A 24,473-nucleotide genomic window follows, 5' to 3' on the forward strand; every position below is an offset into this window, starting at 1 on the left:
TTAGATAGCTATAACATGATGCTTTCGGGGGTGACAGAGAGACTGTTTAGATAGCTATAACATGATGCTTTCGGGGGTGACAGAGAGAGACTGTTTAGATAGCTATAACATGATGCTTTCAGGGGTGACAGAGAGACTGTTTAGATAGCTATAACATGATGCTTTCAGGGGTGACAGAGAGAGACTGTTTAGATAGCTATAACATGATGCTTTCAGGGGTGTCGGAGAGAGAATGTTTAGATAGCTATAACATGATGCTTTCGGGGGTGACAGAGAGAGACTGTTTAGATAGCTATAACATGATGCTTTCAGGGGTGACGGAGAGATACTGTTTAGATAGCTACAACATGATGCTTTCAGGGGTGACAGAGAGAGACTGTTTAGATAGCTATAACATGATGCTTTCGGGGGCGACAGAGAGAGACTGTTTAGATAGCTATAACATGATGCTTTCAGGGGTGACATAGAGAGACTGTTTAGTTAGCTATAACATGATGCTTTCAGGGGTGACGGAGAGAGACTGTTTAGATAGCTATAACATGATGCTTTCAGGGGTGACAGAGAGAGACTGTTTAGATAGCTATAACATGATGCTTTCAGGGGTGACAGAGAGAGACTGTTTAGATAGCTACAACATGATGCTTTCAGGGGTGACAGAGAGAGACTGTTTAGATAGCTACAACATGATGTTTTCGGGGGTGACAGAGAGAGACTGTTTAGATAGCTATAACATGATGCTTTCAGGGGTGACAGAGAGAGACTGTTTAGATAGCTATAACATGATGCTTTCAGGGGTGACAGAGAGAGACTGTTTAGATAGCTATAACATGATGCTTTCAGGGGTGACAGAGAGAGACTGTTTAGATAGCTATAACATGATGCTTTCAATTCAGGGGTGACAGAGAGAGACTGTTTAGATAGCTATAACATGATGCTTTCAGGGGTGACAGAGAGAGACTGTTTAGATAGCTATAACATGATGCTTTCAGGGGTGACAGAGAGAGACTGTTTAGATAGCTATAACATGATGCTTTCAGGGGTGACAGAGAGAGACTGTTTAGATAGCTATAACATGATGCTTTCAGGGGTGACAGAGAGACTGTTTAGATAGCTATAACATGATGCTTTCAGAGGTGACAGAGAGACTGTTTAGATAGCTATAACATGATGCTTTCAGGGGTGACAGAGAGAGACTGTTTAGATAGCTATAACATGATGCTTTCAGGGGTGACAGAGAGACTGTTTAGATAGCTATAACATGATGCTTTCAGGGGTGACAGAGAGAGACTGTTTAGATAGCTATAACATGATGCTTTCAGGGGTGACAGAGAGACTGTTTAGATAGCTATAACATGATGCTTTCAGGGGTGACAGAGAGAGACTGTTTAGATAGCTATAACATGATGCTTTCGGGGGTGACAGAGAGAGACTGTTGAGATAGCTACAACATGATGCTTTCGGGGGTGACGGAGAGAAACAGTAGACTGCTGTGGTAGATTTTGATTAAATTACATATTCCTACTCCGAATCACATGTAGCATTGACACAATCGGAGATGCTAGGTTCTGTACAGGCTAACCGTCTAAGGGAAGCAACCCCAACCACAAAAGTGTAAACGTAGCCATGGTAATGCCCATACACCCGGGGAGTTACCTCCCCTCGTGCATGCCACATCACCACTGCTACTGAACACGTGGTTCCTATCATTCGACCTTACAGCTTTCGAGGGAGCAGGTTGTTGTATTTTTTGGGCTCCCCTGTGGCTGCGCTGTTGGTGTTGTTTTGACACCCACCGGCCACGTTACCGTCTATCTTGCCTCCTGCTTCGTAGTTGGTGAGCTCTTTCCATTTTGGTCATTATTTTGACAGGAAATTTGTTGTAGTTGCTGATTTTCGTCCGTGTTTGGACCTGTGATATTTCAGTGACTACTGTTGGCCGCCATTTTTGTTGTCAGCATGAGTTGACAGATTTTTGTGGCTAGGCCATGTATTTTGGAGGTAAACGTAATTTTACCTTCTTACTTGCTTTCTGCTTTGTTTAGCTGGTAAGCTTGTTCCTTCTTGTCTTTAGTTTGACAGGAATTTACCTATAGTTGCTGACTTTTTTGTCCGTTGGACTCCTAAATGCGTTTCAGTAACTTATCTTGTGGCCGCCACGTTCGGTTGCTCAGCTTTCCTGACAGCTTATTTATGTGGCTAGGCCTATGTTATGGTGAGGTTCTCCTTACTTTACCTGCGTTTTTGCCTTCTGCTTTGTTAGTTGGTAAGCCATTTCATATTTCGTCATTTCTTTGACAGGAATTTTTGTTATTGCTTAATTTTCGTCCGTTTTGGACTTCTAAATTTTGTCCAGTAACTTATCGCTTGGCCGCCATTTTGTGTATCAGCGTCGCTGACAGTGGTTTACTTGGCTAGGCTTTAGCAGGTATCTACCAGTCCGTAGGACTTGTCGTGGTTTCGGATTTAACATGTTTTTTATGTTTTGTTCGTTACTCTTTCTGCCTCGAACAAACACTTTGTGGGGCAGTCATATACTGTTGTACGTCCTGTTTCTTCTCCTCGCCTTCTCTGCCGTTAGCAGATCAGGTGTTGCAGGTGTCTGCGTTATCTTTGTGAAGAAATTGTCGCGTGCCAAGCCTGCGTCTTCCGTTGGTCCCGCTGTCTGTGGGCGACGTCACCTTGTTGGCTTCTTTGACGCTTCCGGCCGAGACGTTGTCTAGGGCGGATGTTTTGCTTCTTCGTCTTCTACCGCTGTGGTTGGCGATTCAAGTAAGTCGAGCTGGTCCACAGGCCCTCGTGAGGCCGTCGGACAGTCCCTGCTGGGACACAGCTCTTTTCGGCGGGTTCACGACCCGCAAACCCCTGTTCAGTCGCACCCTGGCTTCACTGAAGACCATTGTGTGGCTGAGCAATGGCGGCAGTTGGTTCCGGCTACTTCTCCGACGTACGCACCCGCTGGGGTCGTTTCCGGAGTTGTCTAGCCGTTTCCGACTGCTGCGCTTCCGGCACTCGCCGGAAGCATAGGTCCCCCGATGTACGCACCCGCTGTGGTCGTTTCCGGGGTTGACCAGGTCCCCCGATGTGCGCACCCGCTGTGGTCGTTTCCGGGGTTGACCGGACGTTGCCCCCCGGGCATTCGTCCTCTGTTCAGTCGCACCCTGGCTTCCTCGAAGACCATTGTGTGGCGGAGCAGTGGCGGTAGCCGTTTCCGGCGCTGCGCTTCCGGCACTCGCTGGAAGCATAGGTCCTCTGACGTACGCACCCGCTGTGGTCGTTTCCGGGGTTGACCGGACGTTGCCCCCCGGGCATTCGTCCTCTGTTCAGTCACACCCTGGCTTCCTCGAAGACCATTGTGTGGCGGAGCAATGGCGGTAGCCGTTTCTGGCGCTGCGCTTCCGGCACTCGCTGGAAGCATAGGTCCTCTGACGTACGCACCCGCTGTGGTCGTTTCCGGGGTTGACCGGACGTTGCCTTTAGGGCATTCGGGCTTCCGGCCTACGTCCTCGCATTCGGCGCTTCCGCTTTTCGCGGTCTCGTCTGGTGCTTTCCGGCTCCGCCCGGATTTACTGCTCCTTTCGCTTCCACTTCCTTCAGGATGTCGGTAGCTGAGGAGCAACGCCAGCCCTTCGGGCAGGTGTTGTCTTAGCCCTGGCCGATGTAGTCAGCGTTTCAACCTTCGGTTGTCGCGTCGACTGCCGTTCCGGTGCCGGCGGCTGCAGACTTGCCGTCTTCTCTCTCTTAGCCTGGTCAAGGCATGAGTTAGGACGACGTCGGGGGGGGACGGATTTCCGGTTTTCCGGTTATGCCGTTTCACCGGCCTTCCACCAGTACGTGGACTTCGGTTTTTTCGCTGGTTGTGTCGGACATTCAGTCTGTCGTCAGCGATTCCACACGTGCTGGTTATCGGGAAAAAGGCTTAACGCTGTCCTCTTAGCTGCGGCAGAGGTCACGTCGAAGTTTTTTCCCGGACGGGGCTTCGGCCTCCTACACTTCCTGTCTGGAAGCATAGGTTCTCCATCACAAGCGCACGTTGTGGCTTGTCTGGGGTTGATCGAGGACTGGCCTACGGGCGTTCGGGTTCCGGCCCCAGTCCTCTTCTGTTCTGTCTCACTCTTGTTCTGTCGTGGGCATTTGTGTTTCACAGGGCGGCAGCCGTTGTCGGCGTGGCGTTTCCGGTTTTACTGGAAGCATAAGTCCTCCATTTCAAGTACACTTTGCGGTTTTGACTGGAGTTGACAGAGGACTGGCCTACGGGCGTTTGGGCTTCCGGCCTCAGTCTACTCTATGCAACTTTCGCTTCCGTTTTTTGCGGTTTTGTCTGCTGCATTTCCGGCTCTGTTCGGATACACTTCTCCTCTTCCTGACACTCCTTCGGAGGTCGGGGGGTGAGGAACAGCGGCTGGCCTACGGGCATTTAGGCTTTCAGCCTCAGCCGGGGCAGTCTTCACTTTACCTGTTGGGTGTTGAGTTTACTGCCTATTCAGTTCGGGTGGCCCTGGACGTTTCCCCTATTCACGACCGTCATTAGGGGGATGAGTCAGGTCTTTTTCCGGTTGGATGGTTTTCCGGTTTCCGGTCATCTCATTCATCAGTTTACCACCAGCAACTGTGACTTCGGTTGCGTTCGTAGCTGAGCTATTCTGGTTTTCAGTCTTTGGTCAGCAATCGAACACGTTCTGGATTTCCGTCGAAGCTCGGAGCTTCGGCTCAGGATTTCCCGTTGGGTGCATCGACATTGGTGGCTTCCTTGTTGGTTGACTTTGTTGTCGATGTCGGACTTCCGTTCCGTGAAGATAGGATGTTTCCCTACTTCCGGTTCCTTAGTCACCTTTTGTAGGTACCACGGTTTGCAGGTTTTGGCTAGGCCATCTCCTCCCGAAAGTGGTATCTCTAGTGTTTTGGTTCTGCCGCTGTTTCTACTATGGTTCAGTTCCGGAACATGCTCAGCCTTGACTGGCCTTGGCTACACGGGCTTCACCTTCTGTTCCTTCTTGCTTATTCAGCCTTTGGAACTTGCCTCCTTTCTCTACTCTGTTGGCCAGCCCTTGCTAGGGTGAGCATGGAGCAGATGAGGCTGCCCTTCCTTCACTACGCTCGTACGGCGGGTGTCGGAGGGACTCGTTTCTTTCGCATTCTCAGTTCCCTGAACAGTCAAAGAGAGTCGCTTAAACTTTGCCTGCAGTAGAGATTCAGTCGAGTAGAGATCAGCAGGTCTCTGACTGCTTTACAAGGGTTGAAGGAAGGTAAGGCTAGCATACTCAGAAACATGCTTAGCAGAAGCATGCTCATTCCTCTGGTTAAGCTAAGCTGGCAGCCTATAGGCAGCCTTGGCTGGGCAACAGCCATTCCACGTTGCGGCGATGGTGGTTGTTGCCTTCCCGTTTCTTGTGGCTTCGGACTTCGTCTTTTCTTTCCTTTGTTCTCTCTTTTTAAGAGATTGGATAGGACGATTTTCGTTTGGGTGGGGTTCTCTGGATTCAGGTTACCCCTGTTTGGCCACAAACGTTTGGACTTTGGTCCTTGTTGTCTTTCATCGAGTCGGACTCTGTCTTTCTCTAGTGATCAGACGCGTTCTGGTGTTTCGTCCAAACTTAAGGTACGCTTGAGTTGGCCTCGGAGGTAACATTCAGATTTTCCTGAGGGGGCATTGTCTTGGACAATGGATGTTTGAGGAGTAGTTCTTTGTGGCTTTCCTCCTCTCTCTCAGGTTTTGGCTACTCTTCTCCTTCGGGCAGAGGTTTAGCTAAGGTTTGGTTCCTGTGACTTCAGTCTTGGGCCTTTCCTCTCTTCTTCCTCATCTTAGTATGAGGCGAGTCCGGATGACGTCCGTTGGGTCGGGTTTCCTTACAGTCGCCCGGCTACAAAAGGCAACTTTGTCTAGGGCGGTTGTCCGTTTTTTCTCCGCGTTGGACTCTGTCTTCAGACAGGGACAGACGCGCTCTGGGTTTCTGGCCAAACTCAGGTAGGCTCTTGATTTGGCTAGGAAGTTAACTGCCTGTTTTTTCCCTGAGAACTCTGGTTTCGGGAGTCTTATGGCTGGCTGGCTTCACGGTTTACGTTTACCAGTCTTGGTTTTCTGCTTTAGGTTTTTGATTCACTCTCGATTACCTTCAAGCAGACTGTTTTGGGAACATTCTGGCTTTTAGCCATTTTGTTTATGGTTGCCAGTCACATCGGTTTTTGACCACCGTGGGTCCTCACTTCCGGTAGCTTACGCACAGTCGTAAGTGGCTGCTGTCGGGTGCTACCTCTCTCCCTGCGTTCGCAGGGACTGGTAGGGGATGACTGGCGACCTTCTATTGTGAGTTTTCTCTTCGAGGTGGACTCTGGTACGTAGTGCTTGGATGTCTCTCTCTCGCTCTTTCGTGGGGATTGGTCACTCTTATTTTGAGCTGACTTCTTTCTCACAAGCCTTTTGGGCTTTACTACATCCCAAGGTTTGCAGACTTTGGCATGGTTGTCTTAAGGTCACCGCGGGGGTTCGTCCTTCTCAGTTGAGGGGACAACCTTACGCACGGATCTTCTCAGGACATTAGCATTTCCTTCCAATAAAAGGGGGGGGGGGAAGCTTGTCTTTCCCTTGGCTCGCCAGGGTTATTAATCCAAGGCTTGGGTCTATTCCTGTGCTGTTTTTTACGGCTAGGAGATTGGAAGAAGTGCTGAGCACAGCTTTCTGGATCTCTGAGGTTGTCTCTTACGCTTTTGCCTGAGATACTTCTCGGCTGTCAATCAGGACTTTCCTCGGTTCCCTCACTGCCTGTTGGCAGTGGGCCAGCCCTGCCAAGGGTTTTTTGAGTGGGTTAGATTTTCTTTCCCACTGGGACCGCCCTGATTCTTTGGCAGCGGTCCAGGTTTTCGGCAAGGTTTTTTGAGTGAGTTGGATTTTTCTTTCCCACCGCCTTGTTGTTGCAATCTGCTACATGTGATTCGGAGTAGGAATATGTAATTTAATCGAAAATTTTATTGTAAATTTTCATTTAATAAATATACCTACCCGAATCACATAGTATATTCCCTCCCGCCAACCCCGCTTTTGATTTGGAGAATTTATTCTTTAGGTCGAATGATAGGAACCACGTGTTCAGTAGCAGTGGTGATGTGGCATGCACGAGGGGAGGTAACTCCCCGGGTGTATGGGCATTACCATGGCTACGTTTACACTTTTGTGGTTGGGGTTGCTTCCCTTAGACGGTTAGCCTGTACAGAACCTAGCATCTCCGATTGTGTCAATGCTACATGTGATTCGGGTAGGTATATTTATTAAATGAAAATTTACAATAAAATTTTCGATTTTTTTCCTCCAGAGTGTTGAAGCCTTTTATCAGGAGGGACACAGAGACAGTGCCGCAGAAAGTCAAGCTGCTACAGGAGATTGTGGCCTATCCTCACAGGTTAGCAGTGATATTATTAGTACAGTGCCACCCTCCTTTTGAAACCTAAAATGTGAGAAAATCAGGTCTTAAAAAGGAGGTAGTCTTTAAATGGGGGTAAGTTTACACAGGTTTTGAACAGATAATCTGAGAAAACAGGGAGTGAGTCTTAAAATGGGAGTGGGGCGGGGATGTAGCTCAGTCGGTAGCGCGCTGGATTTGTATCCAGTTGGCCGCTGTCAGCGTGAGTTCGTCCCCACGTTCGGCGAGAGATTTATTTCTCAGAGTCAACTTTGTGTGCAGACTCTCCTCGGTGTCCGAACACCCCCGTGTGTACACGCAAGCACAAGACCAAGTGCGCACGAAAAAGATCCTGTAATCCATGTCAGAGTTCGGTGGGTTATAAAAACACGAGAATACCCAGCATGCTTCCTCCAAAAGCGGCGTATGGCTGCCTAAATGGCGGGGTAAAAACGGTCATACACGTAAAATTCCACTCATGCAAACCACGAGTGCACGTGGGAGTTTCAGCCCACGAACGCAGAAGAAGAAGAAGAAGAAAATGGGAGTAAATATACAGAGGAAATGAATAGAAAGTCAAAGAAAACAGGGTCTTAAAAGGGAGGAAATGTGAAATCAGGGGTCTTAGAATGGGGCTTTCCTTGTACAGAGTTTTGTTTCTACATAACCAGAGTGAAATAGTGCTCTCATTATTATTTATTGATTTAGTTTTTTTATTTGATGATTGATTGATTGAACAATTGATTGATTGATGGATTGATTTAGTTACCCCTTTTTATTCATCCATTTGGTTTAAACACACTGATGTAGCCTTATGTTAGGAGCATTAATGCGTTTGTTTTTCTGTGTGACAGGAATGACCCGACATGGAAAGCCCCGCCCCCTTCCAGCCTGGACTACTGCTATGTGCGTCCACAACACATCCCCTCCGTCAATGCCCTCTGCCGAGCCTTCTTCTGGCCTGGCATTGATTGTAAGTGCGCGCAAGTCTGTGTAGGCATGCTTCTCGGTTAACTTTTGGTTTGGAAGTGTTTGGCTATGTCTGTGTGTGTTAATGAAAGAGAGAGTACATGTGTATGTGTGTGTGTCTGTGTGTGTTTGGCTGTGTATGTGTTTATGAAAGAGAGAGTGTGCGTGTGAATGTGTGTGTGTCTGTGTGTGTTTGGCTGTGTATGTGTGTGTGTGTGTGTGTCTGTGTGTGTGTGTGTGTGTGTGTGTCTGTGTGTGTGTGTGTATGTGCATGTGTGTATGTGTGTGTGTCTGTGTGTGTGTGTGTCTGTGTGTGTGTGTGTCTGTGTGTGTTTTGCTGTGTATGTGTTTATGAAAGAGAGAGTGTGCAAGTGTGCATGTGAATGGGTGTGTGTGTGTGTGTGTCACTAGATAGCCTTTTGTACTATCTAAAGCCATTGATGTATTTTCAGTGTCCGAATGTTTGCAGTATCCTGACTTTAGCTGTGTGGTGATGTACAAGTAAGTTGTAGTGTGTCTGCTATTTTTCTTATTTTAGTCATTTGTTTGTTTCTTTGTTTGTTTGTATTTTTGAGGATGTTGATAGGCAGGCCTATGATTTTGAAGTTGATATTTTTGTATTCGAAGTGGTTAAAATTTGGTTTACTCTTTGGGGGATTGTTTCCATGGATATTGATTCACGCACCTTGGTGTACCTGTTATAGAATATGTTTGTTTGTGTGGTTGTCTGCATGGCTAGTTATTGTACCCAAGTGTCCAGGCAGCCACACCTTCGTAACACTGGAGCCTGTTAAACAAGTGGTAGTAGCTAGCCTCTCGGTCCATAGTTTTGGGTTTGTTGGTTTGTGTCGACGGGCGCAGTGGCGTGGTGGTAAGACGTCGGCCTCCTAATCGGGAGGTCGTAAGTTCGAATCCCGGTCGCTGCTGCCTGGTTGGTTAAGAGTGGAGATTTTTCCGATCTCCCAGGTCAACTTATGTGCAGACCTGCTTAGTGACTTAACCCCCTTCGTGTGTACACGCAAGCACAAGACCAAGTGCGCACGAAAAAGATCCTGTAATCCATGTCGAAGTTCGGTGGGTTATGGAAACACGAAAATACCCAGCATGCCTACTCAACGAAAGCGGAGTGAGCTGACTATGCTCTTGTAGTATAGTGTGGGGAACCCAAATGGGCAAACGAGCTCACACGTAACCAGAAAAATTCTGGAACGCTGAAGAAGAAGAAGAAGTTGGTTTGTGTGTGTGTGTGTATATTTGATGTTTTTTTTACTGCAATTTGAGTAAAGGCAGACACAGCCTCCTAGTGTTGTTTTCTGGATGTCAGAAAGATGATGGTAGTCTTTACCTTCATGGTTTTGTTTGTGTGTTTGTTTGTGTGTTTGGTGTTTGGTTGATTGATTAAATAGTTGATGTTTTTTACTGAACTGTGAGTAAAAGCTGTCACAGCTTCGCAATATTGTTTTGTGCCTGTCAGGAAAGTGGTGACAGCCTTTGTTTTAGATTTATTTGTGTGTGTGTGTTGCTTTCTTTGTTTTCTGTTATGAACGGGATTTAAGGCTGATATTAATTGGGCATATTGGGCGAATTCTTCACGAAGCTCACTGCTCTAAACTTTGGCACTGAATTTTGGATAAAAAGACTCTGCTAAGTCCTTGCAAAGACAACTTCAGACTCTCCATTACGGACAAAGTTAATGGCAGCTACAGCCTCCTGACATTGGTTTCTGCATGTTAAGAAAGTGGTGGTAGCCTTTGTTTTGGGTGTACATGTATTTGTTTTTGTGTTGCTTTGTGTATGGTTTCTGCAATGAACTGTGATTTAGAGTAGCCACAGCCTCCTAACATTGGTTTCTGCGTGTCAGGAAAGTGGTGATAGTCTTTGTTTTGGGTTTATTTGTTTCTGTGTTGTTTTGTTTGTTTTCTGCTATTAAATATGAATTAGGGCAGCTACAGCCTCCTGACATTGTTTTGTGTGCCAGGAAAGTGGTGGTAGCCTTTGCCTTCATGGTGCCGGATGTGAAGCACAACGAGGCCTACATCTCCTTCATCTTCACCCAGCCCGAGTGGCGCGGCGCCGGCATCGCATCGTTCATGTTGTACCACCTCATTCAGGTATGGGCAGGTATAAATCAGGTTATACAAAGATGTGTCATAGGAAGGTGTTTAATGTGTCACATTGAAAAGAAGCAAGTGTTTACTGAAGAGTAAGCGTGATTATGTATGCCACTACATTGGAAAATATTGTTCTTGCCTTTTTGGACTGCTAAGTATTTCAGCATATTATATATATGTGACCCTCCACCACGAAATGAGTCGCATGTCACCTCACGCGGTTCTGCGCTAGGCATAATATAAGTCCAGGGGGTGTCTAGTAACAGTGTGAGTGTCACCATAGTACCAGGCTTATAACTCGAAAAGTTTTCGCTCTTTTCTAAAACGGTTTTCACCACTGGATAGAGAATAAAAAAACTCTGTAAGAAAATGTAAAAATATGAAAATCATGAAAAGGTGACATGCGACTCATTCCGTGGTGGAGGGTCACATATATCTGTGAGTGAAAATCTGTTGACATTTCTTTTTGCCTTGCAGACTTGTATGGGGAAGGACGTTACACTTCATGTGTCAGCAACAAACCAGGCAATGCTGCTGTACCAAAAGTTTGGTTTCAAGGCAGAGGAACTGTGTCTAGATTTCTATGATAAATATTTCTCTGTGGACTCAAGAGATTGCAAACACGCTGTCTTTATGCGACTGCGGAGATGAGGCTCAAGGTCCTTGCTCGGGTCATATATTCATGCGGGCTTTCATGTTTAATTTTGATGTGTGCGGCATGAAGAGCAGCGTAGTTGTTATACGATGCAGGCACAGCTAGTGTGAGTGAAATTGTTGCATTCTGTGAGTTTGAAGACATCTTGAGAACCAATAGCTAAGGCTTACAAGGGACATGTTTGTACAAGTACCACATTATTGAAAAATTACAGTGAGAGCGACTGTCATGTGTTCACCTCAATGCACTTGTAAAATAAAATGTCACTTGCTTTCTTGCTGGAAGTCTTGTTTTGTTTTTGTTTACAACAGTTCAATCAGTTGCCCATGGCTGAGAGCTTTTGGGACAAGTTTTCTGCTCTGTGTGTGCTCTGTGTGTGTGAGACCAAGCAAAAATTTAAAATCTGCATTTGAATGCAAGGTGATTTAATAAATAGTAATATAAAAGTATTTGGTCTAGCTGGAAGTCAAATGTTTTGAGTTTACAACAGTCCATGATTTAGAGCTTTTGGGACAAGATTTCAGCTGTTTGTGTGCGTGTTTGTTTCTGTTTCTGGGGGCATAGCACTGTGTGTGTAAGAAAGGTTGAGAGTGAGAACAGCAATGTTTGAGTTTGTGTGCGTGTGTGCTAGGCCAAGCAAAAAAATGTCAATATCTGCATTAGAAAACAAGGTGATTTAATAAACGGTAATATGAAAGTATTTGCTCTAGCTGAAAATTAAATTTTTCATTGTCCATTATCAGAGCTTTATGGACAAGATTTCAGCTGTTTGTGCGTGTGTTTGTTTGAGGGGGCATAGCACTGTGTGTGTACGAGTGTTTGAGAGCGAGAACAACAATGTTTGGGTGTGTGTGCGCCTGTGTGAGACCAAGCAGAGAATTTTAATACAACTGTATCGGCATTAGAAAACAAGGTGATATTATAATAAACTCATATAAAAGTATCTGTGCATATGCGTTCGTGTGTATGCATGCAAGTTGGTGATTTTTATAAACCATTTAGCCACACACAAAACGCAGATCTCATAACACAAGTCGGTCAAACATTTTTGCATTTTACTTTTTTTTTGTTGCCCCTCGCCTTCGAAAAGGTGAGGCAAACATGCATCACAGTGGGAGTATCTCCATACATCAGCATCAATCAAATTGTCATGACAATGTCAATTACAAACAATACATAACATTTGTTTAATAAAGCAATGCTGAACATGAATACATGTGGATATCAACTGCACAAAGTACCCTTTTTTGCATTCGTTTATATGCTTAGAACAGAGCTGCACTGTTGCTGTATTCACTGTAAACCAAGTAAATCTGAAAGGGTTTGCTCTAGCCAATTTCTTAACTGCCAGTTTGCCGAAGTTTTTACCACTGTTTACACAAGAAATGTGACAAAATGCTTGTGAGAAAAAAGGCTCTCAAGGAGATCAAAGCTGGTTTTACTTGAACTATTCTTATTTACCTTACCCATGTCTAAAACGAACGAAAAAACACAACAACAAAAACACTCAAAATTGACCAGAGTTTCACTTTTTTGGTCTTGATTATCAAAACGATTTTGATGTCTACTACATGTACTAAAAGTATACAAAAACTACATAAAAAAAATTACAGACTAATGAAATATTGGGATCCCGGATGGGAGTTTGTGCCTCTGTGGATGCATATACATCCAGATTACTTCAAATGTAATGCATGAATATTGATTGCAAACTTGGAGTGAAAAAGGCAAGGGCTGCCTAGGTGTAATACTGTTGATGCGCCATTTAGACTGCGATGTCTCCAAACTCACACTCTTATTCCTGAGAAAAAAGCAGTACCACAGCCTCGGTTACAGTAGACACAAATGACTGGGAAGCCTATAGTTTGCTATCTTTCACAAGTCTAGCAATGCTTCACACCTTTCATTAAGCTCAAATATTTTTGATTGCATTCGAATGGTGCAAAATTTGTGATTACAGTGGTCCTCCCCTTTTAAGACGTTGAGAAAAAAAGAAAAAAAAAGTCGCGTAAAGCAAAATTACTACATTTAGTCAAGCTGTGGAGCTCACAGAATGAAACTGAACGCACTGCATTTTTTCACAATGACCGTAGTCCGCCGCTAGTGCAAAAGGCAGTGAAAGTGACGAGCCTGTTTAGCGCGGTAGCGGTTGCGCTGTGCTGCATAGCACACTTTACTGTACCTCTCTTCGTTTAAACTTTCTGAGCGTGTTTATAATCCAAACATATCATATCTATACGTTTCTGGAATCAAGAACCAACAAGGAATAAGATGGAATTGTTTTTAAAACGATTTTGGAAATTTAATTTTAATCATAATTTTTATATTTTTAATTTTCAGAGCTTGTTTTTAATCCGAATATAACATATTTATATGTTTTTGGAATCAGAACATGATGAAGAATAAAATAAAAGTAACTTTGGATCGTTTTATAAAAAAATAATTTTAATTACAATTTTCAGATTTTTAATGACCAAAGTCATTAATTAATTTGTAAGCCTCCATGCTGAAATGCAATACCGAAGTCCGGCCTTCGTCGAAGATTGCTTGGCCAAAATTTCAATCAATTTGATTGAAAAATGAGGGTGTAACAGTGCCGCCTCAACTTTTACAAAAAGCCGGATATGACATAAAATACATTTATCGAAAAAATGAAAAAAACTTCTGGGGATATCATACCAAGGAACTCTCATGTAAAATTTCATAAAGATCGGTCCAGTAGTTTACTCTGAATCGCTCTACACACAAACACACACACATACACGACCCTCGTCTCGATTCCCCCTCCATGTTAAAACATTTAGTCAAAACTTGACTAAATGTAAAAAGGTAAATTAAACTTGAAAACTTGGACATTTTCAACAGAAAATCTGAGAAAGCAATGTAAGCCTTAAATGCTCAGTTGGTAGAGCACTGGACTTGTGATCGGAAGGTCGCTGGTTCGAATTCGGGCCGGGACAGACACGGGTCAACTTTATGTGCAGACCCAGAGACGGAAGCCATGATGTCCCACCCCCATGTCACCACAATGGCACATAAAAGACCTTGGTCATTCTGCCATAAGTGCATGTGGCTGAATACACCTAAACACGCAGACACCTGGGTAGCGTGACTCGATTGCTGCTAGCTTTCCACTGGGAGGAAGCGACCTGAATTTCCCAGCAATGGGACAATAAATTAATGAAAATGAAAAAAAATATGAAAATAAAACCATCACTATTCTCAAACACTATCAGAATATTGTCAGCAGGTTCAAAGTATCTTATAGCTACTTAATCTTATATGCCACATATAAGGTGATGCAAATCAACTGTCATAATGCTTCTCTTCGCTGCATCACTGAAGCTTACATTATACAAAGAATACTGAACAATAACAAATTATAGCTTCGCTAAATAAGGTTCATATATGCAACTAAAATCTTCAAAACAAAGTAAACCATTCTAACAATCTTTTTGTGTATATATATATATATATATATATATATATATCAGGCATGGGAATTGAAAAAAGTAAATAAGGCTGAACATTTGTAAGTAATGGCAAAGTCGACAGGGGGTTCGGGGGCATGCCCCCCGGAATTTGTTTTCTCGAAAGAACCCAAATGGTGCAATTTGGTGTCATCTAAGCTCCAAGTTTGCCATTAAATTCAGTTTTTAGAACCATTTTTGCCTCCCCCATTTATTTTTTCGGCCAACACTTTTGCTTTTTCAGCGGAAAAAAAAAAAAAAAATCGGCGGAAATTTGCCTTTCGGGGGACAATTCCCATGCCTGATATATATTGGACGACCTTTCAATTTTTGGCAATTCACATTTATCTTCCCCACACCCATCATCATGGACTTCATTTCATTTGAAAAGAGATTTGTGCAGCAACTCTCAACATTAGAACGTATTTACAAGCCCTCCTCTTGACTACACATATGCCCAAAGGATCGAAAAAGATAAAAATTGGATTCACAGATGTTTCGGATTCAAATTTTCAGCAAAAAAGAAACACCTTTTCTACCTTCTGAAAATCGATTCATTTGATTAATATACTTACCCAATTCACATATAGCAATTTACTTCAGTTTAGTGCCAGGACGCTGAAAACTACGCTCACCCTGGTAAGGGGGAAAGTTCCCTAAAAATAGAACAGCCTTGACAGTCATATGATGACGTCATGACAAGGATACCCCCCAGCATGCTCTGCGCACGCGTGCTCTCGCCGCCATCTTGTAATCATTCGCTCGAAGCGCCCCATTATATTTTTAGGGGAACTAAAGCGGGGTAGGCGGGAGGGACTTCAGTATGTGAATTGGGTAAGTATATTAATCAAATGAAAATTTACCATTAAAATTTTCGATTAAATTACATATCTTATCCCAATTCACATATAGCAGATTGCTAATTAAGGTGGTGGGATGCTCACCTATGAACAAGGCAACAATTGTCCTGCTGCTACCATCGCTGGTAGAGCCGTGGTACCATCCTGCCGCGTACTGGAAATGTCGCGCAGGTAAAAGTTGATAAAAACATCCTCAGATCTCCAGTAGGCTGAACCAAGGACTTCAGACAACCTGCCTGATCGTAGCACAGCTAAGGAGGATGCCCAGGCTCTCGCCTCATGCGTTCGAGTCGACGTTAGAGGGAGAACTGACTGCCCCCCCTTTCTTTCTGTGCCACCACTCATACGCCTGTTTAACCAGCGTTGAGATCCATTTAGAAAGAGTTACCTTAGATATGTCTATGCCTAGCCGTGTTCAGAGATAGGAAAAGCAGCTTCTGCTGGTTCGCTCTGATAGGCTCCGTGCGAGACAGGTAACTGGTAAGAGCCCGAACCGGGCAGTTAGACATATCTGGGTCCCCCGGAGCTAGAATCTTGTCAAGAGGAAGAATTCTGATTATGGGGGAAATTTGATCAGGCTTCTGGTTTTTGGCTAAAAATTCCGGCCTAAAACGTAAAGTGATAGAACCATCTTTTTCAAAAGCTATGTCTCTAGAAGAGCCTGAGAGAGCGTGAATTTCGCTACCTCTCCTTGCTGTAGCCAAAAGAACGAGCAAAAGTGTCTTACGAGTAAGATTAGCTAGACTAGCTGATTGCAATGGTTCAAAATCTTGCGATCTAAAGAATTCCAGAACAAGGAAGAGATCCCATGCAGGGACTGGGGCTCTGATTCTAGCAAAACCTATTGACGCACCTTTAAGGACACTAGCGATAACTCTGCTGAGGTTAATGTTGTGACCTAACTGCCTCAAAGTAGCTGAAATAGCAGAACGCCTGACTCGAAGAGACGAGGGGGAGCTGCCTTGAGCCGCTAACCATGACAAGTGATTAGCTACCTGCAAAGAGCGTGGGCCTACAGAGTTGACCTGATTCTCTGCACACCATTTCACCCAAGCCGTCCAATGTGAAGCGTACACTGAGCTTGTAGACTTCCTGTGCGCTTTTTGCACCAAATCCAGTGTCCTCTCTGAGGCACCTGACAAACGCAGGGATCTGCATGCGTGAAGGCGCAGAGACTGTGGGTTCGCGTGCTGAATGCCGGTGCGTGGTTGCAGTAATTCTCCCTTTTCCAGATTTAGAGGAATGGGAGGACCTTCTGCTAGTCGGAGGAGATCCGGAAACCAGTGCTGACTTGTCCACATCGGTGCGACCAGAACCAGAGATAGTTGCTCCAATTCTGCTTTCCTCAGCACTTTTCCAAGAAGTTGGAATGGTGGGAAAGCGTACGCCGAGAGTCCTGTCCAGTCGACTTCCAGTGCATTCACTTTCCAGGCTTCGGGGTCCGGAAACGGGGATATGAATACTGGTAATCTCCTTGAGAACCGTGTTGCGAAAAGATCGACCATTGGTTTTTCCACGTGAACCCAAAGCCGCTGAAGAGCGTGATGGGTGATCGTCCACTCCCTGTGAAGTACTTTCGATGATCGACTGAGAGAGTCTGCCAAAACATTCAGTTTTCCCGGAAGATATTTTGCCGACAACCTTATCTGATGCTGGTGACACCACTTCAGAAGTTGGCATGCCTTGAGAGACAGAGTGTGAGAGCGAGAGCCGCCCTGCCTGTTGATGTAGGCTGCAACCGTAGTATTGTCCGTATGAAGACGAACATGCTTGCCTGCCACCAGTGGTAGAAAGCTCTGAAGACCTTGGGCTACAGCCTCTAACTCGAGAACATTGATGTGCGAGAGGGCTTGGCCTGATGTCCACGTGCCTGAGGCTGTGTGGTGAGAGAGATGAGCGCCCCAGCCTGACAGGGACGCGTCTGTGAATAAATCCTCCTCTGGTGGAGGGGGAGTGATGAGGACTCCCTGTGAAATCCATGGTTCTAGCCACTGAGCTGTGGTCTGCTGAAACCAACTGTCTAGCTGAACAGAGACCTGCCATCCCTGGGAGGCAGGGTTCCAGACCGAACTCAAAGCCGCCTGAAAGGGCCGCTTGTGTACTCTCCCCAGAGGGACAAGTGTGGCCATAGATTCCATTTGACCAAGCACCGACGCCAGCTCCCGGACCGGAGCTTGCTTCTGTGACACCAGTGATTTCACTAGATTCTGCAGTTTGTCTATCCTCCTCTGTGAGGGGCGGACTGACCAGTCTACCGTATGGAACCTCATTCCCAGGTACGTGAAGGACTGGGATGGTGTAAGTTCCGACTTGGCTTGATTGACCGAGAAACCCAACTCGTGAGCCTGACACAGGGTGAGCCGCGTATGGGCACTGCATGCTTCCCGGTCCTGATTGAGGATAAGCCAGTCGTCGAGATAAGCCCTGAGTCGTACTCCCTGCTGCCTGACCAGAGAGCACAGCTGGCGTACCACCATCGTGAAAATCCAAGGAGCCAAAGAAAGGCCGAAGGGAAGGGCCTTGAATTGGAACACTCTCTCTCTCCACCGAAATCTCAGCCATTTCCGGTCTGAAGGATGCACGAGCATGTGAAAGTATGCGTCTGTCAGGTCGATCGACGTCACCCAGTCTCCCGGCCTGAGTGCTTCTCTGACTGACGTTGGAGTCTCCATTGTAAACTTAATTTGTCTCAGAAATCTGTTCAGAGGAGACAAGTCTAAGATAGGGCGTCAGCCCCCTGAAGCCTTCGGTACCACGAAAATTCTCCCGTAGAAACCTGGGAAGGTGTGGTCCGTTACTTCGTCTATCGCTTCCTTCTGAAGTAGAGACAAAATTTCCGCTTGTATCGCCGTCTTTGCCTCCAGTCTGACGGGAAACTTGAACTTCGGAAGAACTCTGGTTAAGGGAGCCTTTCCCTCCTTCCAGAATATCCTGAATCCCGAACGCACTATGCCTACTATCCACTGACTGTTTACCTTTAGCGACCAAAGTGCGAGCGCCCGAGACAGGCCACCTGCCGCCAAAAGCGTGGTGGGTGTGAGCGGTAGTGGTTCGGGGGCGCATCATTGGGGGTGTGCATTGCATCCAGACCCCCTTGAATTGCCGAAAGACGGCTTCTTCTTAGGGTAAGGCGCGCCTCTTCCCCGTCCCCTTGAAGAAGAGCTGGCTTGTGTAGACCTGCCCCTATTCGCCGAAGAGGCGGAAGGTTTAGGCGGGCCATAGCTCTTGCTCTGTGGCTTAGGGAACCCGTGATGAGCTAACTTAGCGATCGCCAAATCCCGATTGTCCTGTGTTTCCTTCTGGAGGGCGTCGAGAGACGGTTGCCCTAGCAAGGAACCGTCCGTGAATGGCGAGAACTTAAGCACCTCCAGCGTGGCTTTATCTTGAATCTGAGAACCAGCCAGAAACGCGGCCCTGCGCGTATGCACTGCATGTGCGTAAAGCTGCGCAGAAAGACGCATTTGCTCTGCTGAAACTTTAGCCAAAGTAGCGAGCAGAGTAGTCACGTCCTTTACACTCGCGTCACTCCGAAATTCAAACGGATCTAGTGACGTGGCAATAGAACGGGAGAGAGACCTGAGCACGGAGAAGCTAACTCCAAGCTGAATCTCCCGGCTTCCTCCAAACCCAAGAGAGAGGCTTCTGTATAAGGGACAGATCTGTCTCTGCTATAGCCGTCTTCTCTGAGCGTTGCCAACTCCGGTGTTACCGGGAGCGTCGCACGCGGCAAAGCGTAGGTGTCTATGAAATTGCGTGGAGTAGCGTTCAACGTCACCTTTCGTCCCGCCTGATGCGAGACGTGAGAGGCTCTATGTGCGTCAGCCAGCCAAGGCTTGGCCGAGTCCGGTGCCTGACCATGCTCTGCTAGAATAGGCACAGACCCAGACGACGCACCCCCGTGCCCCCGCTTTGCCATGATCAAAGACATCTCATAAGCCACTGAAGGAGATTCACGAAACTTAAAAGTTGGTGTCTCTTCTTGTGGTGAGTGAAAATCTCCCACAGCGGCAGATGGTGGTGCCGCAGCATTAGTTGCTGACACCACTCCTTCCTCAAAATACCTTGAGGCTACCTGAGCTGCCATTGCTACCGCTTGGTATAGCTTGGCTGGTAACCGGAAGCTGGTATCATCATCCACAGCGGAATCACTGTATTCCGATTCCCCTTCCGGAAGTTCGCCACCACAATGACTCGCATCGTCATAGGCGGTATCCCCCGGAAGTGACGGTGCTTGTGAGGTAAAACCACCACTAGCATCCGCCCCTGAGAATACTTCCTGCCCCCTGGGCGGAAGTGTGGACCGCTGTGTCGATACTGGTACCGTAATAGGCCAGATCGACGATAGCGTGTCTTCCGTACTAAGCTCAGGCATCGGAAGGGAAAATCCTCGACCAGCTACCTGTCTATTGACGGCTTCCTGCTCCCGTGGCGGAAGTTGAGACCGTTGTGCCATTGCTGGTTTCCGGCCAGGCATGCACTTCGAATCTCCCGTACTAAGCGCAAGCACCGGAAGGGAAAATCCTCAACCAGCTACCTGGCTATTGACGGCTTCCTGCCCGACGCCGGGCGGAAGTTGGGACAGTACGGTACCTTCAGAAAAGCTGCCGATCCCGGCAGAAGATGCACGGTGAAAAGCCGCACTTCCGTCCTGTTCAGCGTGAACATCAGCTCTCGTCACTGTGGCTGATGGGGTTGCCTTAACCCTCGCTCGCGCGCTTGCATCTCCCGCTCCAGCATGGAGAGAGAGCAACTGCGCACTCGCCGACTTTAACTCCGCTGAAAACATGCAACGCATTTCATCGCTAAAAGAAGCAAACATGGCGGACAAATCGTCCTTATCCGACACTACGCTAGGCTTAACCGGCGCTGTCTTGCATTCTTGCTTCAACGCCGGCATAACAGGACTCTTAGGGTCATCAATTTCCACTGAAAACGAAGTCTTAGAAGCTGGTTCAAACAAACTAACTGTGGTTTTAGCCACCTTAGCTTTCTTCGCCCTCTTAGACGGGGACTCTACTGTCCCTACCTGTCTAGCGCTAGATTTCTTCTTCCCGCTGTCTGCCATACTGGCGAAAGTCTCGAACGTCAAAACGTAAACAAAGACTAACTTGTGGCAAACGAAAGTCTCAAAACAAGTAAAACTGGAAAAATCTCACCCAAACTCAGCCAAAAGTTAAGTAACCGACGTGTGACCAGGGTTGGTACTGCCAAGAAGCAGTGGGCTAAAGACTAGCCCGAGCGTAACCAAAACACGTCCGCAACCAACGTCGCTGAAGAGTAGAATGATTACAAGATGGCGGCGAGAGCACGCGTGCGCAGAGCATGCTGGAGGGTATCCTTGTCATGACGTCATCATATGACTGTCAAGGCCGTTCTATTTTTAGGGTACTTTTCCCCCTTACCAGGGTGAGCGTAGTTTTCAGCGTCCTAGCACTAAACTGAAGTAAATTGCTATATGTGAATTGGGATAAGATATGTAATCTAATGCTGTGTGCATTTCACTTGTTTGTTGTGTCTATTTCTCTGTTGTTTTCCTTCCTTTTCTTTGCTAGCATTACTGGAACAGCAGAGCTTTGCATGCCAATAGATGAATTTAATGTGCACACACAAGCATTCTACACCACACTGAAAATGTATGGCTTGTGCATTTGGTTCAGTACGATTCTTAAGATGTTACACCACACTGAAAGAATTCATTTGCTAAATAAGGAACAGAAATAAGCTTTTTGTAACTATAACCCAAACTATTCTGTCACAAAAATCAGAACACAAAATTATTTCAACAAAATGTAAGACACAGCAAAATTTTCCTCACTGAAAAGCACAAAAACGGCAAGGCGCTCAGAACAGAAAAATGCTCTTTTTCAAGTACAGGTATGAATGTAATTGTTTCTGACTGTAGTAGTCACCTCCAATCACATTCAGTTCTCTCTTTTGGACAAATAATGCTTCTCTTGAAGTTTTGATATGTCCACCACAAGTTTCCATCACATTTACTAATGCAATCCATCGATTTTTTTTTAATACGAGTATCTTCATCTATTTCCCCTTCTCTGGTTCCAACCAAACCCCACCCCTATTTCTCCTAGTTTTACGTGCATCTTATTTCAGTGATCAAAAACACAACCTTCACTCACTTCACTTCACTTTCGTACTTTAGCAAACACTGTAAACCTCTCGTCCACACATACACATCCGAGAAGGTTTACCTCCCCTCCCCTCCCCTCTTTCATGCACACCTGACAAAATCTCCCCCCCTCCAACTCCACTCTGTCTGTCTGTCACTCCCATATATACACACACACACACACACACAAATACTTCAGGATGCTTGGCGTTTTTCAGTCATTCACATACACCAGTATTTACGCACCCAAAAACACACGTTGCCCCAAAGGTTCAAATACAGAGCTTTCATTCCCGTTTCCACACATAAGGTCACTCCGAGAAGAAAAAAACCTGTAGCATGCCTATGAGAATATTGGATGGAATGGGACGAGACCAGCAAAAAAAACACCCCCACACACAAAAAAACAAATGAGAAACAAACACAATCAGGCAGTAAATGCAATTTAGCTGTCTTTTTTCCATGTGCAACTTCAACATCGCACAAAACAGTGGTTGGTATTTCAGTGTTGAGGTCAACGCTGCGAAGACAAGAATTCTTCGTACGCCTTTTCCATCTCGTCGTCCATTGTGAGTCCCTCATCATCAGGGTAGTTGCCGCTGCAATTGAAATGGTGAATCAGGTTAATAATAATAATGATAATAATAAGTAGCTTTTCTATAACGCAACTCCCATAAATAGCTCCAAGTGCTTTAAAATGGCAATGCCAAACCATAAAACCAAGAACCAACAAACAAAAGCGTACACATCACGATATGAAACAAAACAAAGTGAACAAAACAATGCGCCCATCATTAAAAACAAACTTTGTGAGTTGTTTTTCATCACGTGAGCTAGTTTTTCTAACTGTTTAGTGTCTAAGATTTTATGTTTCATTATCGTGCGTTAGTATTAGTAGTCTTTGATGATGAACCGTAGAGTAAAGATATGTAGACGCTAAAATGTTTCGAAAGTTTGCGAAGAAAACTTGTGCTTTTCTGTGCACGACGAAGTTTTGAGTGAGTTGTTTTCACTGACAGTTTCCTAGCCCTATGTTGAAGCATAGACCAAATAGCCTGGACCGCCAACTCGTCACGTGACCCTTCGAGGTTACGACTCTCGACTTTCAGGGGCGCGTCGCATCCGGTTTGAAAGGCCAGCGATTCGAAGACAGTGAAAAGAAAGCACGCTCCAGTTATTTGTGACAATGGGAGGTGACAATGAACTGGATTTTCCAAAACTCCAAACTAAACTTAAAAAAACTCATCGAAAAACATGTTCCATATGCACTTTTGCTGAGTTTATTTTAGCATTTTCAGAACTTACCTCGGCAACTTCGTCCATGTTTACAATCGACACCGGATATCACGTCCCCCTGATTTCTGAAAGGCTTGTAAGCGTAGGTTCCTAAATGCGAGAGGCCGCTACCTCGTAATAGAGAGAAAGAGCGAAGAGAGAGCTTGTTGGCGGTCCAGGATAAATGGTCTATGGTTGAAGGTTGAAAGGCAAAGGCGCATGCATTCGGTGATGATCGTTTGTAAGGGAGCTTATTGGATGAGAAAATACCTTTTTTGTAACTTTGTTCACAAAGTAACGTTATCTTTGAGCGACATTTTGTATGACCGTTTGTCCTTGTAGTCTTGGCCTTTTGAGTCAACATCGTATGTTTTGTAAGGTAACCACTTTGGATTGGAAACGCTTATTTTTGCTAAGTTTCATGAGAATTCTTAGTGTGTAGTGTATTGTTTAACGGCAACAAACTCAACCCTCTAATGGTGTTAAATAATAAGTCTGCAAGTGTTTTGTATTGTAACTTTATTGTGTTTGTTTGCTATTTTTTGCCTCTTGTGTTTGTTTATGAACTTGATATATTTGCATAATGTCTAAGTTTTTTACGACAATTACGCAACGCAATTATCGCACTTACGGTACCGCATATACGCACACTGAATGACGGTCAATAATAATAATAGTATTTTGCGCGTTATCGCTTGTGTTCTTGTGAGATTGATGAGTGTTGTATGAGTACCAGCTTCTGCATGAAGGCGCGCACAATGAAAAACAACCAACACATACAAACACTTAAAGTACTCAACACCGACTCGTATGCCTACACACACACACACACAATATCACAAGACTTACTAGCTGTAGTTCTGAGGGTATTGGTTGTAGCGATAGCCGCCGTCGTTGGTTGACCACTGCTGGTACTGACCAGCGCCTGGGTAACCGTTTCTGTAGCCTTGACGATTGCCTGGGTTGCCTTCATGGGGCGGACCGGTTGATATCCGCTGAAAGTAGTCATACTGCAGCGTAATGTTTAGAACACTTGTTTCACAATGTGCTGGTTCAGCTTCACTGGGAAGGACTGATATTCAAGACTGACTGTGATATTTCCGCAATGATAATATGTACCAGTAGTAATACAAACTATTTTACACTTGTCTGTCATATTGGCCTACTGTGTCATCACCTTTATATTAACACGAGTACATGACTTTTTGTTGTCTTTAATGTGTACATTTCTCATTGTCCTTTTGCTTTTTTATAGTTGGCAATATCCATCTATCTCTTCAATATTGATTCTGATTTTTCGTCCATCTTGAATCAAAAAACACTCTTCTAACAAAGAGAGCAGAAAAGTCTCAACTTCATCACAGCTTCGCAAGTCAAAACTTGCAATGCGTAGTTGGAGATGAAGTACTTCGTCGTAGCTATGCCTTCCTGGTTTGAAGATTTCGCAAAGTCTTTGTAGACATCACAGAGTCTGTGCAAGTCAACTGTGGGCTCAATTAAGCCTGGCCTTTAGAAATATCCATGTACATTCATACAAGCAACATTTTCATCTGTGCTTGCTAAAACATTCAGCAAGATGACATCAATTGTTTAGAAATTCAGAAAGGAAAAGTCT

At 45.4% G+C, this 24,473-nt stretch overlaps 3 protein-coding genes across 5 annotated transcripts in view; 1 reads left to right on the top strand and 2 right to left on the bottom strand.

The window, feature by feature from the left end:
• LOC138967453 (cysteine-rich protein 2-binding protein-like) overlaps positions 1-11,700 on the top strand; it is a 30,691-nt gene extending 18,991 nt beyond the window's left edge. The window contains exons 13-17 of the mRNA XM_070340001.1: positions 7,305-7,391; positions 8,246-8,364; positions 8,813-8,861; positions 10,339-10,471; positions 10,949-11,700. Coding sequence (XP_070196102.1) covers positions 7,305-7,391; positions 8,246-8,364; positions 8,813-8,861; positions 10,339-10,471; positions 10,949-11,122 — 562 coding nt within the window. The 3' untranslated portion in view covers positions 11,123-11,700. The remainder of the gene's footprint in view (positions 1-7,304; positions 7,392-8,245; positions 8,365-8,812; positions 8,862-10,338; positions 10,472-10,948) is intronic.
• Positions 11,701-16,099: 4,399 nt separating this feature from the next.
• LOC138967806 (uncharacterized) lies at positions 16,100-17,933 on the bottom strand. Its single transcript, XM_070340464.1, has 2 exons — positions 16,452-17,933; positions 16,100-16,150 (listed from the first exon to the last, which is right to left on the bottom strand). Exons 1-2 carry the CDS (start codon positions 17,931-17,933, stop codon positions 16,100-16,102), a joined length of 1,533 nt encoding a protein of 510 aa, XP_070196565.1.
• A 2,911-nt stretch (positions 17,934-20,844) lies between these two features.
• LOC138967454 (polyadenylate-binding protein-interacting protein 1-like) overlaps positions 20,845-24,473 on the bottom strand; it is a 33,067-nt gene continuing 29,438 nt past the window's right edge. For all 3 annotated transcript variants that reach the window (XM_070340003.1, XM_070340004.1, XM_070340002.1), the window contains 2 exons: positions 23,708-23,853; positions 20,845-22,182 (listed from right to left, as the gene is read on the bottom strand). In XM_070340003.1, coding sequence (XP_070196104.1) covers positions 22,098-22,182; positions 23,708-23,853 — 231 coding nt within the window. In that variant the 3' untranslated portion in view covers positions 20,845-22,097. The remainder of the gene's footprint in view (positions 22,183-23,707; positions 23,854-24,473) is intronic.

This window comes from Littorina saxatilis, linkage group LG5, assembly GCF_037325665.1.
Source record: "Littorina saxatilis isolate snail1 linkage group LG5, US_GU_Lsax_2.0, whole genome shotgun sequence".
NCBI lineage: Eukaryota > Metazoa > Mollusca > Gastropoda > Littorinimorpha > Littorinidae > Littorina > Littorina saxatilis.

What these genes read in the sequence shown, in the direction of transcription:
- LOC138967806 (XM_070340464.1), bottom strand. Translation starts at nt 17,933, where the DNA reads ATGGTGGTACGCCAGCTGTGCTCTCTGGTCAGGCAGCAGGGAGTACGA. An exon ending in TAGGCCCACGCTCTTTGCAG is followed by an intron (nt 16,151 to 16,451) that starts GTAGCTAATCAC and finishes TTTTGGCTACAG; the next exon opens with CAAGGAGAGGTAGCGAAATT.